The 15,799-nt window shown below is 31.9% G+C and overlaps 1 protein-coding gene across 2 annotated transcripts; it reads left to right on the top strand.

Moving 5' to 3' along the window:
• The first annotated feature begins 2,709 nt into the window (after positions 1-2,709).
• On the top strand, positions 2,710-14,690 carry LOC105161152 (putative inactive histone-lysine N-methyltransferase SUVR2). Of its 2 annotated transcripts, none has more exons than XM_088879375.1 (8): positions 2,710-2,955; positions 8,527-8,770; positions 9,077-9,539; positions 9,761-10,719; positions 11,153-11,418; positions 12,686-12,752; positions 13,785-13,835; positions 14,427-14,690. In XM_088879375.1, the coding sequence occupies exons 2-8, from the start codon at positions 8,582-8,584 to the stop codon at positions 14,541-14,543; spliced, it is 2,112 nt and encodes a 703-aa protein (XP_088735501.1). In that variant the 5' UTR covers positions 2,710-2,955; positions 8,527-8,581; the 3' UTR covers positions 14,544-14,690. The 2 variants fall into 2 exon arrangements, with proteins under 2 accessions (XP_088735501.1, XP_011077054.1); XM_011078752.2 differs by lacking the exon at positions 2,710-2,955 and adding an exon at positions 6,337-6,574.
• The last annotated feature ends 1,109 nt before the right edge of the window (positions 14,691-15,799 follow it).

The following is a 15,799-nucleotide window of genomic DNA, read 5'->3' as shown; positions in this document are numbered from 1 at the left end:
AAGATACTATTTTTTGCTTATTATTTCACTTGTTGTTTGTCAATAACTAATTATTTTTCATAAAAACGATAAATTTTTATTTTGATTTGTATATTTTATATTTATTTTTTATAAATATATATTTAATTTAACAATGTTCCCACTAAGTAATATAATTGTTGATTATGTTAAACTTACATGATTGCAAAAATATATATATTATTAATTAATCAAATAATAATATGCGAATGAGTAATATAATTAGATGATATAGCAAATAAAATATAAAAGATTTAAAACATTAAATATGTAAATGTATAAATTTGATTATTATTAAATTATTTAAAAATTTCAATATCAACTTTAAATATATAATTTTAAAAATAATTTAAAAGTGATAAAGTTGAATTAAGATTATTATAATAAGAGTATAGTAGTAAAACCTAAAATTGTATTTATTTATAACAAAAGTCAAAGTAGTTATGATGTGCATAAAAATAAGTTGGCCCAAAGAGATTCGAGCGGCCCATAAACGAAGAAAATAACAGAAAGCCCGGGACACCCTCCAGGAAGCCCAGGACATCCAACGCCCATAACGACCCCAGGAGGTCAAGGATGTCCCAGCCCACAATTTAATTAGGCAGGTTCAGACAATCTAAATAGCCTAAGAAATTTAGGAAGAATGGAAGAGACCAAGGACATCCTCCAACTCGAACCATGATTAAAGCCCGACAAAGTATTCGACCCAAAAGGTCTACACGAGTGGCAGCTCATTCTCCCACGGGACACCCACATCAACCCTAGCAAAGGAAACCCCCTGGCAGCTAGAACTCCTTGCAAACGAGAGGCCTTCCTAAACAAAGAGAACTCCAACTAACGCACATTCACCTGATAAGGACAACCTACTTTTTCATGAATATCTAGAGAGTGGGATAGACCCCCAACTGATGGGGCAGTCTCCTATAATATAACCTTAGTCCCTCTAGGCGGGGGACACCTTTCTCACGCCCCTCTTACACTTTAAACTCTTCTCCCACTCTCTAAATTATCTTTTAAACTCTATCTAAACATATTATCACGTGTTCTTACACTTTTCACCAAATTTATTCACCATATCTCAATTCTTAATCACATTTACTTACTTTTTCACTTTATTCAATCTCAAATCCAATACTAATTTGGGTGTTAGAGTGCTAACGCCTTTTCTGCAGGTCGTTCCTTCAGGATTTGCATTAGTTTCAATCAAACCTTGAACGATTGTCCAAATACATTGGACCTGTGCATTTTTTGAATGCATCAAACTAGAAGCACGCCCAATCATTTACTTCTAACTTTTGATCTAAAAGCTCTTTTCGTAGTCGTTTTGAAGTAGAAGTGACATCCCACACACTTTAAAAATATTTTTCAAAAGCCAAAAGTTGAAAACACTTTTTAAAAAACGCTCGCAAATACTAGTTAAGAAATTTTGGCTTCGAGTTTGATTATCGGGATAGAAGTCATCCTAATCTTTATGTGACGATCGACTCAGGTCGTATAGATAAATAATAAAGTGGTAGCTTGGATATAATACATAAAATGATTGGATTTTAATTCATAATCCAATTAAATTAAAACTTATTAATATAACTTGATCTCAACTGCTAAACACTATTAAGGGACTGATTGTGAAAACTTCTTCCTTTAAAAAAGTAATTTTTGTAAAGAAAGACGAAAGTTGTATTAGAATAAAAAATGAATAGTGTTTGTAAAAAAAGTAAAAAGCATACAAAAGCTAACTCCGATAGTGTTTGGAAAAAAATTATTTTTTCAATAAACTTAATTGATAAAAACTATTTTATCCCCATATGTTAAAAAATATTTTTTTATTATATATGCATTTTTTTTATCAATAATAATTATTTTTTCATAAAAAATAATAAATTTTATTTTGCTTAGAATGTATCATATTTAATTGTTCTGAAATATTAATAGAAAATAAAAATTTTGATTTAATAATGCTTCCTAACATAGTTGTTGATTCATACTCAATAATTAAACCTGCATGAATGAAAAATGTTTTATTAATTAATCATAGCCATTTAATTTATATTTTTTATGATAAATGATAATATAATTAAATAATACAACAAAAAATATAAAAATTACAAAATATTTAATATGTGAAAGTGTAAATTTGGTTATTCTTAAATTGTTCAAATTATTTAAAAATTTCAATATCAACTTTATAGAAAAATTTTAAATTAAATCAAAAACAGTAAAATTGAATTAAAGTTATTATAATAAGAGTAAAGTAGTAAAACTGAAGTTGATTTTATTTATAAAAAAGCTAAAGTAGCTAGAAGCAACCCCCAAGGTGCTTTTAACTTTTAACCTAAAAGTGCTTATTCTAACAATTTCAAAAGTAAAAGTTGGCATCTCAAATACCTCAAAAGTACTTTTTAAAGTCAAAAGTCGAAAAGTATTTAATATAAATATCTTTTAAAATTAAATCTAAAAAATAATTTTTTTTGTCGGTCAATTGTAGGGAATATTTATTGGAAGACAACTTATTTTTATAGGTATTTATAATTTTTTAAATGCAATGAAGTATTTATAATTATAAAAAATTTTAAAATAATTGTTATAATTTAATAATTAATTTTATTTATTTTTTTAAAAAAAAGGGAAGAGGTGAGGTAGGAGCCTACACCTCCTGCTGCGCCTTTTAACCTTCGGTGGCGGCAACAAGGTGAGTCATCACCCATCTTTGTCCTCCTTTCAGCCAACTTCCATTGCCACCAAATTTACTTGTCAAAAATTGAGAAATGAGAGAAATGGTAAGTTTATATTTTCACATATTATATATAACACAAATTAACCCATGAAATTTGATGCAAATGGAATATCATTCTCTTTCTTTTGCAAATTCCAACACTGTGGATGGGATGGTCCTTCATTTCAAAGAAAGTGTCCTGAGGCGATTCATGATTTGAGAAGGTGAGTCTCACTTAAAATTATATAGGTATTTATAAGATTAGAGGATTATTATATGTACATCGCGTATGATTATTAAATAAGTTTAAAAATGATTCTTTTTTACGATGAAATTCAATTTGAAATTGCTCATTGATTTGTATTTAAATGAATATGATATTCGATTATTTATTTGAATCGAATGAGCTTTTGGAACTACATGGAGCTATGTGCTACAACGTGGACATTATATTAGTTATTGAGGATTCTGGTATTCATAGTGAAATATCGTTGGGAGCCACTCGTGGACTCCATGTATATGAGTATCCAAGAGGTTTTAATTATCTTGATATTGTTTGGTTCATTGTAATATTCAGTATATACATGTGATTTTTATATAGTTTGTTTTTCATATGATCGTTCGACTGATTTTATGGATTTGATCATGTGATTCTTGTTATGTGGTCAATGGGCTGGGGGTGGGCCGATTTGCGAGGCACGAAGGGGTAGATTAGGCTATCGATTGAGGGTTTTTCATTAAGTTTCTACTTAGGTGTCCTTTCACAAACAGGCTATAGATTGTCTATGTGATTGGCACCAGCATGTACTCGGTGTGGCAAACCAATACGGTGGCTGGGTAGCTCCCTGCATGGAGGATAAAGTAGTAAATGTTCTTTTAGGAGACATAATGTAGTATTTATATGATTTGACCATTGCCAGATATGGTTTGCACAGGATCTATCGTTAAACTGTTGCAGTCAATATGTTATATTTTAAGTATTTTGATCGACTATTCTATTATCAGTATTTTATTTCATGTGCACCCACTCGTTGCCTCACTAAACTTTAATTATCTAGTTTGAATTCCTTCCTCTAAATGCAAGTTATAACTTGAACAAGTCACGATCTAACCAACCTAGAAAAAGAGCAAGGTGATTGGGACGAAGGTCAAATGATTAGGAATTGAATTATTAATCGTCGTCTATAAATACCACCATGTATTTCATTTGTAAATAGCTTTTGGAGAGAATAAGAAAGTAATTTGAGGAAATCCATATATTGTTTTCGTTGTATTCTATTAGGAGTAACAGACCAATAAACTTATAATTTCTCTAAGTTTATAACAAGTTATTATTTTTGTGAATACGTTGTTGCTATAATCTCGATTTTGTAGCATCCCAAGAATAGGGTTTAAAAAAGGGATTCGTACTTTTGGGACACGACACTCTTTTTCGATCAGCTCGTCAATAAAAAACTACAATAATTGTTTTAAGCTTTAGATATCTGTTTCGAATCGGTGGTCAAATTCAATCCACATGAGAGATAGGGAATTGACCTTCTAGCCCCATGTGAAAGGCTTTCATGGGCATTCTTTAATAAAAGCACACTAATTCGAAGGGTTGGCGAGATGATGTCAGTCCTCGTTATGTTCTTATATATGGGGTCAATTTATTTAATGAGAATTTCATATTTGAATCCCATTGGATGCAAATTCTAGCAAGCTTGCAACAGTCATGAACTGCAACAGGGGATTGATTAGTCTCTAGCCTAACAAAGCATGGGAACGGGAAAAATATTATTTTAGTCTGCTAAGTATACCTAATTTTAATTTTAGTCCGGTAACTATGTCTATTTTTGTTTAGGTCCAGTAACTTATGAAATTGCTTCCTTTTAGTCCTCTAGTAGATTTCCGGACAATTTTACCACTATGAGTGCATATGGACTAAAACTGTATTTCAAAAGTTGCATAGGGGTAAAATTGTCCGAAAATCTGCCAGAGGACTAAAAGTAAGCAATTCCGTAAGTTACTGAACCTAAATAAAAATGAATATAGTTATCGAACTAAAATTAAAATTAGACATATTTAACAGATTAAAATAATACTTTTCCCGCATGGGAACACCCTCTTAATTGAGACGCTTTGTATCAATGTAGATAACTAAAATCATATCTAATTATTATTGCTAATAGCATGATTCTTGCTATTTCATTAATATTGATGACGTAATTTGTGTCCAATCAAATCATACCACATCAGCCCCTCCAACCTCAAATCCCAAGAATTTTGGAAATAAAAGATTTGGGAGTTGACTTGAGCCCATGGGCTTGATGAGCCCAATATTCCTTCTTCATATATTTAAGAGGTCTAGAGTTCTCATTTTCTCATCAATTACCCTATTCTTTTGAAAAACTCTTTGTCATCTCATTCTTTCTTGCATCACTCTTCAGTCTTCACATGTTCTATAAAGAAAGGTACTCATTACTTCTAATTTTTTGTAATTTTTTTTTCAATTTATAGCTTATTTTATATTTTTTTTCCTTTTGTGTCTGAATTATGACGATTAGTAATAATATCGAGATTACCTTGGAAAGCGGAGGGTCGGCCTCTCCATAAGGGAACGAGAGACTCGACTTCAAGAGCAACCTTTGCGAGTTAATTTGTTCCTATTGAGGCGGGTCGTGAGGCATGAGAGATTCTTATCCCGTTGCCCTTCCTCCTTTTTAATTAGTTCACTCTTGATGTTTACTTTTGTTTTTTATTTAAAACTTTTTTAGAATATTTAGGTCGTTTTTGTTTTCCTTATGTTGTAATTAGTCGTTATGGTACGTTGTTCCTATGCACATATAAAAATAAAATATATAAATTAAGAAATCATATTTTTACAAAAAGGAATAAAATAGAAAGAGAATCAACTTAAAGTAGTATCGACAATAAAATAATTGGTGTGATGATGTTAAAATGACGTGGAATCACTTACATATATATAAAGATAATTACAATCAATTTTAAAATTATCTAATTATGGATATATTTGTCGTACTTAAAAATTTATATAACGGTGTTATTAAACGTGTAGGGGCCGCCTTTTATGTCAGTGTATATGTATATAATTTCGCTGTGGTTTCCATATTTTAAGTAAATAAGATAATTATTTATTAGAATAGTGCATCATGCATTAAATTACGTATTATAGGAAATATTATATATATAAATAGTGCATTAATCATCAATTATAAATATGAATATTAATTGCTTACTAAGTCCAATATATTTCTTTTATATCATAACGTTGGTAAGGGATTATTGAAACAAAATTGCTTTGATGGATTTCGTGAAATATTTATTAAAACCCAAGAAATTTTAAAAAATATTAAAATCGATAATAAATAGGATTATATGTACAATTTTAAATTTGGGATAGAGAGAGAATCAAATTAAATTGCCTTTAAACAAATATTCATAAAAAAATTTGGTTTCAATCACACCCAATCATTAGAAGCCAACTCATCATCCTCCCAGCACGAGTTCCAATCAAAGTCGGCCCAGAATCAATTCAACCCTGCACCCGAACATACAAAATAATTACTCCGCATAGAATAGTAACTCACTCATATAAATAGTCGGAGACTCTTGCTATTGCCACCCTCTCTCTCTCTCCCTCTCTAGAGATATAGTTGTTAGGATTTTTCTGGTTTTGTTCACTGGGTCTGCTTGACGTTTTTCTTTTCTGTTTGTTTGTAAAGTGACAAAGCTGATGATACCTTTTTCATGCTTTGTTCTGTTCCCTTAAGATTTAGACTCTCGTTAAGGCCTTCCCTGCATTGGGTTGCTTGTTAAACGTGGAATCCGACGCTTGTAATGGTACTGTTTTATCTCTTCGTTAAGAATCTATGGCTCTTTATGTTCTTGTTCTTTGTTTTGCGGTGTTCATGGAGTTGTTGATGAAGGGTTTGCTTTTTTCTTTCTGGCTTGTTTTGTCCAAAGCTTGAAAAAAGATAGTTTTGAAATAGACCCTTTGCGTTGAGTAATCTATTTTGTTAATTTTTGCTTGACCTTTTTGTCGCGCTTTTGGGAGGTTTTTCTGGATTTCTGATGATGTTCTTCTTTTGTTCTTGATTTAACCATGCATTGTCGTGTGGAGTATGGTTCATGTGTGTATACCTCCTTTTCTTGATGATTAAGTAAGATTGGGTAAATTATGTTAACGCGGCTGAGGTTAAATCTAACTATACAAATACCCCTTGCCTTTTTACAAAAAAAATAATTACACTCTCATCTCCTAGGGTTTTGATTTGGTGAAGTTATATTGAACTTCTTGTGATTTGGGAGAAATTACATCTAGGATATATGAGATTTACTTCAATCAAACAAATAAGTTCATTTGTTAGTCAAAATTCACTGAATTTGATAATATTAACAAAATATTTGAATTAAACTTTATATGTACTCTCGATTGATTTATTATTGAATTATTGCAGGGTATGCAATTTTTTTTTTGACTAAATTACTTGAGGATATGCCTTTTCACATGCATTAACACATGAAGACGTAATGTGGTTATAAAAAGATTTATTTGACTTGCAATAAATTAATAATAAGTTAATCAGGGGTAAATATAGGATTTTTTTCTATTTTTTTGTTAATATCAGTAAATTAGTGAATATTGACTAGCAGATGGACTTATTTATTAGATGGAAGCAAATCTCAGAAGTGCTAGATGTAATTTCCACACCACAATAGGTCTACGTGTAATACACCAAACTTTAGGAGAAGGGAGTTCAATTATTCCTTTATAAAATTACAGGCTTAGTGACAAGTAGGGGCCGTTATGTAAAGTTTCACCATCAAGTATGGGGTAACCTAGTAAATACTACTATAAATTCAAATAATATACTTGTAATTTTGCAAAAGATAAGGGATGTTGTGTAGTTAGATCTAATAGAGTTGTTAAAGTAATTACCTTAAAAGATTTGCTTTAACGATTAGTTACTAAGAATGATTCTTAGTATATATAAATGCTGTTGTAAGACAGAATCGTGGAGTTAGAGGACATCCTTCCCTTTTTTTTCATACATGTTACAAACTAACCTTTTTCTTGTTCTAGACCTATTCGTTTTTGGTCTATCTCATGTCCCCACTCCCCCAGTCTGTCAGTTTGCGAAGGTTAGTCAAAGTATTTGGGCCAGCATTGTTTGGTGATGGACTTGGTTGGATGGTTGCATTAGATTAAGGTATTATAAATTTAGATGAGGAGAACTGCAGTATCTGCACTTTTTTCTTTGTTATCTTGTTTTTAGCAATGTTTTTCTTCTCTGGAAGTGCTGCTCTTCATGTTGTCGGGTTATTAGTTGGTAAATGTTCTCTAGCTTTGAATTCGTTAGGCAAAGAAATGATATGATACGTGTTGATTCGTAGAGTTCAAGAACCGACGTTTTTTGTTCTTTATTTTGTCACACAATTCTGCAGGTATTTCAGTATTTGGATAAGAAATCAATGAGGTGATGGTAGACCATGGATAATTGCTGCGAGTTTCATCAAGTGAATTGTTCTAATATGACACCTAAACATTGTTTTGTAATATGGATAATTGTTCCAATATGACACCTAAACATTGTCTTGTAATAGGGATGAATATCATAATTCTCGTTCGTGCTTATCCATGTTCATCTTAATATTCTCTTGAATCCTCTGCCATCTCATTCATTTCTGTATGAAAGTCGCACATTTAAAATCAAGTGTACAAGTGAAAAGGACACTTTCTTGTTCTAATTATTTGGAATTTTCTTTCTCTTGTTCTGTCTTCTGTTTCTCAGGCATGACAGACTTTGAATTTCTCTCTATTAAAATCATCGAACTTTGGAGTATATCATGGCGCCAGAACGGGATCCAAGAATTGCAAACGCTTTCAGGGCAATGAGGAGCTTGGGGATTGATGCAGAAACTGTAAAACCAGTCCTCAGGAGATTGTTGAAGTTATACAACAGGAATTGGGATCTCATTGAGGAAGACAATTTTCGTACACTTGCTGATGCTATATTTGAGCATTCAGACGATAAGGTTCTCAATTCTTGTTTCTTCTCCGAAACTTTTCTGCACTCCTTCACAAGTAACTCCATTTTGTTGTATGACATTACCCAGAATTCTTGAAAGTTCACTAAATCTGCTTCCTTGGATCATTAGTGCCCTTTAAAGGGAAAGATTCTGCTTCTTAGCTGCTTTGCCTGTTTCTATTTGGCTTTTGTTTTTACCAGAGTTCAATAAATAGTTGGTGAAGCTGTTCTCTTTGCACTTGGAGTAGATTTTCACCTTTTATTACCAACAAGATGTAGTTCTAAGTTTTTCTTATTAATGTTATGTGGGTAGGCAAAGGCTGAGAAAAACAGCGATACAGTCGATGAGGATGTCGAGCCTCCATTCAAGAAACCACACAGAGGACTCCCTGAGGATCAGGTTTCGTCTACTGGAGGCAATGGCAAAAGCATTAAAGATATAGAAGATGGTGAAGTTCCAAAAAGTTCGAATGATATCATGATGGTAGAGTCGTCTCAATCCGTTTCCAGGGATCCTACTCAATGTTGTGTAGGTGAAGCACCAAGCGGAAGCAAATTCAAGAATCCCATTCGTGTAAATTCGGCTCTGGATGAGGAAAATTCATCGAAAAGGCTAATATTAAGGGCACCTTGTTCAAATCAAGATGCTAATAATTGTGTTTTAGATCCTATGATAAGAGACATAGCGCTTGATCGTGAAAACGGAAATTCAATAGGCCTAAGGGAAATTCAGCGATCTCCACAGTTTGCTGCTCCCACGTCACGTATTTGTCCAGGTATATCAGCATATTAAAGCTTATTTCTTTTTACTGTTCTTGATATTCATAAATAACAGGATGGGCTACCAATGAACTGCTGTGTTTCTGTGACATATTGGTGTTAAAGGCTACAACGTCCCACTGTCCGAAACGTGGAACTCCATGCATCGATCCCACTCCATTGACATGTCTTACCACAGTTCATTTTCTGTCAATCATGTATTGTTTTGCTCTTTCAGGCTCAAGCAATACTTCAGAACATTCGGAAAAAAGAAAGAAAAAACTTGAGTCTGGCTCATCATATGATCATCAAACTACATTTCAAACTGCTTATGATATAGCTTCATCGACCTGTGGAAAAGTGAAAGTCTCCTTAACATGCAATCACGATCAATGGCAACATAACTTCCGCGTTCCAAGTGCTGATGAGGTCCTAAGCTTTGCAGAGAACACTTGCCACAAATTTTACGAAACCACGGGTGCTCAGTTTTCTTTGATAAAGCTATTGAACGAACTCTGTGAGAGTTATTTGGAAACAAACAGGTCATCTGGAAATTATATTCATCGTTCATTGAGCTGCAGCAGAGATTCTACACGAGAGGATCATCCAGAAGCTGATCAGGGCAAAAGGATTTCAAGTGGTTCAGGATCATCAGTTTCACGTGGTCATGTGATTTCTCGAGACAGTGACAAGAAAAAGGTTTTCCATAAAGTGAGTGACATAACAAATGGCACGGAAAAAGTGAAGATTTCTCTACTAGATGAAAAAGGCAATGAGGATCTGCCTCATTACATCTATTGTCCAGAGAACATTACATATGAATCCGCATACGTGCATGCATCGTTAGCTCGTATCTCAGATGAGGATTGTTGTTCAGGTTGTATTGGGGATTGTCTATCATCATCCATACCTTGTACATGTGCTCGTGACACTGGAGGGGAATTCGCTTATACTCCAGAAGGCCTGCTAAACGAAAAGTTTTTACAATCTTGCATTTCCATGAAGCTATCACCCAAAAAACACCACCTTTTCTACTGTCAGGACTGCCCTCTGGAGAGGGCTAAAAACATCAACATGCCGGAAAAATGCAAGGGGCACATGTTGAGAAAGTTCATCAAGGAATGCTGGAGAAAATGTGGCTGCAACATGCAGTGTGGAAATCGAGTTGTTCAGCGAGGTATAACAAGAAAATTACAGGTTAGTGTACTTGGAACAAAAGTTTTCATTTTTCCAGTTGATAGAAAAGCTTTAAATGATGATTTTAGGTAAATTGATAAATGAATCAGAAAAGCATCGATCATATGTTTGCATACTTCCTTTTCCGTGTCCCATAAGTGATTTTGGTTTTCGTTTAATACTTACGTGTGTTTGTAATAGCTTCTACTTCTTTGGTCGGAATGAGTTGGAAAGAGAGTTGTAAATTTAGCTATAATGATCATTGGGAGTGCTTGAAACCAAAAGTGAAAAGAAAATATTGAAGTTGTGAAAGTTGCAAAAATTGTTGGAGGATGTAGCTATGCACTGCACATGTGAAGACATCACATTACAACCAAAAGCACAAGGACGTCTTCTCTTGAAGGGATGGTGCCCTCTAATGAATGCCTAAACTAATAATGATGTATATTTCTAGGTCTTCTTGACAAGTGAAGGTAAAGGATGGGGTCTAAGAACACTTGAGGAGTTGCCAAAAGGGAGTTTCATTTGTGAATATGTTGGAGAAATTTTGACTAACATAGAATTATATGAAAGAAACAAGAAAAGCAGGGGCGACGACAAACATGTGTACCCAGTGCTGCTCGATGCAGACTGGGCTACGGAAGGAGTTCTAAAGGACGAAGATGCTCTCTGCTTGGATGCAACTCATTATGGGAACGTTGCTAGGTTTATCAACCATCGGTAAGCTCCTTTCCTTGTATTTAGATACTGCTTGGTTGATCTTATAAATTTATCAAAACAATTTATAAGATGTTAGAAAGCTTATAAGATACTAAAAGTATTTAGTAAAACTTTTCAAAAATGAGTATAATATTTGAAAATAAAATATTATGAGCTTACAAGACTTCTTAGACAATAGAATTTTTATGTACTTTTAAAAATTCATTCAATTCTAGTTATGTTAGTTATTAAATTATCATGGCGAACACTTTGAAAAATTTTATAATTTTATTTTATCAAGAGATTCTAAGAGTTTATTTTAAAAGTAAGTGTTTATATATATCATATACACTTCAAGGCTATGTTATAAGATTTAGGATTTATTACATTTAGACCCCATTTGAAATGCTCAATTACACTTCTTCAAAAAAGGTTTTGAAATTACTCTTACACCTCCTTTGAAAATTCTCAGTTTACACCCCTTTTATTACGATTTGGTCGAAAAATCCTAATGTTAGCAAAAATAGTTACTTAAATTTTTTAATTTTGCCCCTCATTTAATATTTTCATGTATACTTTTATAATTAATAAGGGATATAATATATATATATATATATTATAGATTTAGGTTAACATCATTATATTTTTCTCCTTATAAGTACAAATTTATTGCATGGGAATGTTAAATGAGGTATGAAATTGGAAACATCAGCATCTTATGTCCAAACCCTTACGAAAGAGGGTCAAGTGTAAACAATGAGTTTTTGGAGAAGGTGTAAGTATAATTTATATTATTAGAGGGGGTTTAAGTGTAATTTACCTTAAGATTTATAAGATCTTTCAAAAACTTAGCCAAATACCATATTGATATTACCAATTTGTCAAAATGAAGAGCTAACTATCACTTCACATTTTTTGTCCAAACACTAAATGAGAGTTTGCAATAGCTAAAAATGAGTATTATTTATCAGTTCTATGCCAAAAATAAATTGAAAAAGGTACTTTTTGATTTATAAGTTTTGATTTCGAACTGTTAAAATTAAATTAATTTAAGCTAAAAGTTATAAGCAGCTCCCTACCAACTTGACAACTTATTCATAAAGGTTGTAAATATTAAGTTGTGTGTCATTTCAACTTTATTTTTTCTTCAATTTTCACTTTTGTTTTCAAACGCTCTCAATTTTCAAACTAAATTCGTGATTTTCTTACAATTTATTCCCACCATAAAAGTAAAAATATTGTTTATTTTACATTCTTAAACCTTTTTTGTCTTGTATGTTGAATAAAGGTGCTTGGATGGAAACTTGCTTGAGGTTCCAGTTCAGGTGGAGACTCCTGATCGGCATTATTATCATGTACGAGGATCAATCACTCCACTCTTTGTTTCTTACCCATTGCATTCTATTACATGAACTAATTTTCATGTCACATGCAATAATTTGACATACACGAAGTATGAGTCTTTTATCACAATTAATCATTTCGACTAAAAATAAAAAAATCATGGTGAATATATTGAGAGAAATATGACTTTTAATTATGGTTATCTTTCATGGTTAAAAGTTAAAATTATGGTCGATACTAGATGACCACGGCTATGTAATGTTATTAGTTGTCGTTTTGGTCCAAGTGTTTTACTGTGGTTAATATTTTGGTTATAGGTACAACCATAGTGAGTATTGACTAACCATAAAACTTTCGCATCTGTTCTGTTTGACTGTAGTAGATTGTATTGTTGTACTATGATTTTTAACTTGTAGTTATTTATATTGTAAGAAATAATTAATTGAAAAAAAATTATATTCTTTGTCATGTAATTCTAGGTTATTAGTATTTTTGGTCCTGTAACATACTCTGTTTATACATTTAGTCCTGAACATCTTACATTTGTCCTTTTTTTTGACAAATTTAGTTTTGTATTGACAATTTTGGTCCTAACTATAAATAATTACAGGATAAAAAATTAGATATATTACAGTGTGAAGTGGACGAGAATTGTCAACAAAAAATTAAATTTGTCAAAAAAGGACCAGTCGTGAGATGTTTAGGACTAAATTCGTCAAAAAAAGAATTAAATGTATAAATGAACTAAGTTACAGGACTAAAAATACTAACCACTAAAAATTATAGGATCAAAAATGTGATTTTGCCTAATTATTTTTTTTGGTAGGATAGTAATTAGCTACAATTTCATGACAACTTTTGCTTGTTTCACCAAATTAGACTAAAACATCATTCATAATTAAAAAGTATAGCAAATATTAATTAATCTGATTAAAATTTTATTTTTACAATAATTTGTTCGACCGTGATTTATAGTATTAATTTATCTTAATTTTTAAAGCATAATTCAACTTATATATTTATTTATTTTTGTTTCTTTACAGCTTGCTTTTTTCACTACAAGAAAAGTGGATGCTCTAGAAGAGCTTACTTGGGTGAGTTTTTGAATGGTTCAATACATATATAAAATTTATAGGTTTTAAACCTGATTGACTTTTTTCTTGTTACATTTGGATCGATAGATTTAAAATTGGATTAATTATATTTATACGCTTTTTGAAAAAATAAAATTACACCTTTTTTATAAAAATTCAAAATTATATTTACACCTTTTTCAAAAATTCTCTATTTACACCTAACTTCTTTGTATTAGGATTTGAACTGAAAATATTGACGTTACAAAAAATATTACATAAATTTTCAATTTTATCTCATCTAATTAAAGCAGGTTAAGACTCTAACTTACGTTGTTACTACAACATTATTATATACATCTCATGATTCAAAAACTTTATTTTATATATCAGAAATAAGTACATTGACATTCTTAAAATCTACGAATACTTCAAAAAATTCATACAAATTTTTAGAAAATTGTGTTGTAGCTTTAGAGTGCGTCAATGTAAATTTTTTAGACTTAATGGGTTCTTTTATAGTATTCTCAAAGCTTTTAAAATGTGAGTCTTATTGAAATTATCATGAATTTTCACAAGTACTTATGTTTGATTATGTGTTGATGTTTTTAGGATTATGGGATTGATTTTGATGATAAAACGCATCCGGTCAAGGCTTTCCAGTGCCACTGTGGAAGCCAATACTGCAGAGACAGGAAATTGAAGAAGAATTCGTTCAGAAAATTTTAGTCCAAATCGAGTTTGGTTGAATCTGAACTAATTATATAACAAATGCAATATATTTATCTTATAATTAGTGTACAATTTAGGAAAAGTGACCAAGTGACAAGTATATCACACTAACTCTATGATTAATTTGGTTAAGGTTGAATCTGATTTGAGAAAAAAAATTTCTAATCGATTTTAGGATTTTGCTGCACATTCGAGATTGCTTTTCTTCTTATAGTTTTACTCAGCTCTCAAGAATTGAAGAGAAGTTTCTTCGTGACATGCAGACCATCTCTAGAAAAAATATGACTTTTTGTGATGGTTAAAAATAAAAAAATTGTGGTGAATACTAATTTTCTACAACTGTGCAATGGTTAGATGGTGCTTTTACAAATAAGGCTAAAGTATTAGTTATACAAAAAAATTATGACTTTTGACTGTATGTAAAAATCATGATGGGTATTGATTAACTATGGTTAAAATTCAAAGTTTCTGGTTGGGTTAAGTCCAAACTTAATGCCTTTGGACTTGATTTTCTGCAACTCTTGGAATGTGAAGTGCAAATACACTGGCACCCCGACGCCCAATTCAGTAAATATTTATAACAAGTAAAGATTGTGTAAAATAAAGTAACAAATAATGGTGGTGCACCAGAATATTTGAATAAATCGATTTCTTCTACAAGGTACGTCTCTACAATTGACGCCTCAACGTGTGCTTTGTTTTTTTACCTTCATTTTCAATTCTTGAATAAATGTAATAACCGAATATTTATTAGAAACCAAATAACACAAGAATTATTTCAAAAAACTACAATAACTCGTGTACTTACCTCTCAAATGGATGCATCCACCTGTATTGCACATGCCCTCCCACGCCTGCTTCATATGGCAGGTGAATAATTAGGTGCTCCATTGAGTAGAAGAAAGCTGGCGGAAATATTTTCTGGAGGTTGCACAAGGTGGTCCGAGATTAGCTTCCAATTATTTCGTACTTTGTTTACATCTAGCGTCGTCGAACATTGAATCTAGAATAGAATGCTGACCTCTGTCAACGCACTCCACACAGGTTCAGAAAGCATTTCACGGAAGACAATCAGGATCAACTTCAGCGTGAATACGTGACAATCATAGCTCCTCATGCTGTCCAGCCTCAGCTCCTTCATGTCGACACAATAGGCCAAATTAGATGCATAACCATCAAAAAACTTAAGATGACTAATCCATTCACATATCATCCTCTTTTGCTCCTTGGTCAGCGTATATATGGCTTTAGGC

The sequence above is a fragment of the Sesamum indicum genome, linkage group LG4, assembly GCF_026168435.1.
Source record: "Sesamum indicum cultivar Baizhima isolate 11 linkage group LG4, ASM2616843v1, whole genome shotgun sequence".
Taxonomy (NCBI): Eukaryota; Viridiplantae; Streptophyta; class Magnoliopsida; order Lamiales; family Pedaliaceae; genus Sesamum; species Sesamum indicum.
This window is presented reverse-complemented; position numbering and strand designations above follow the sequence as displayed.

Coding starts and splice junctions, on each gene's coding strand:
- LOC105161152 (XM_088879375.1), top strand. CDS start 8,582: ATGGCGCCAGAACGGGATCCAAGAATTGCAAACGCTTTCAGGGCAATG. Junction 10,720..11,152: donor GTATAACAAGAAAATTACAG/GTTAGTGTACTT, acceptor GTATATTTCTAG/GTCTTCTTGACAAGTGAAGG. Junction 12,753..13,784: donor CTGATCGGCATTATTATCAT/GTACGAGGATCA, acceptor GTTTCTTTACAG/CTTGCTTTTTTCACTACAAG.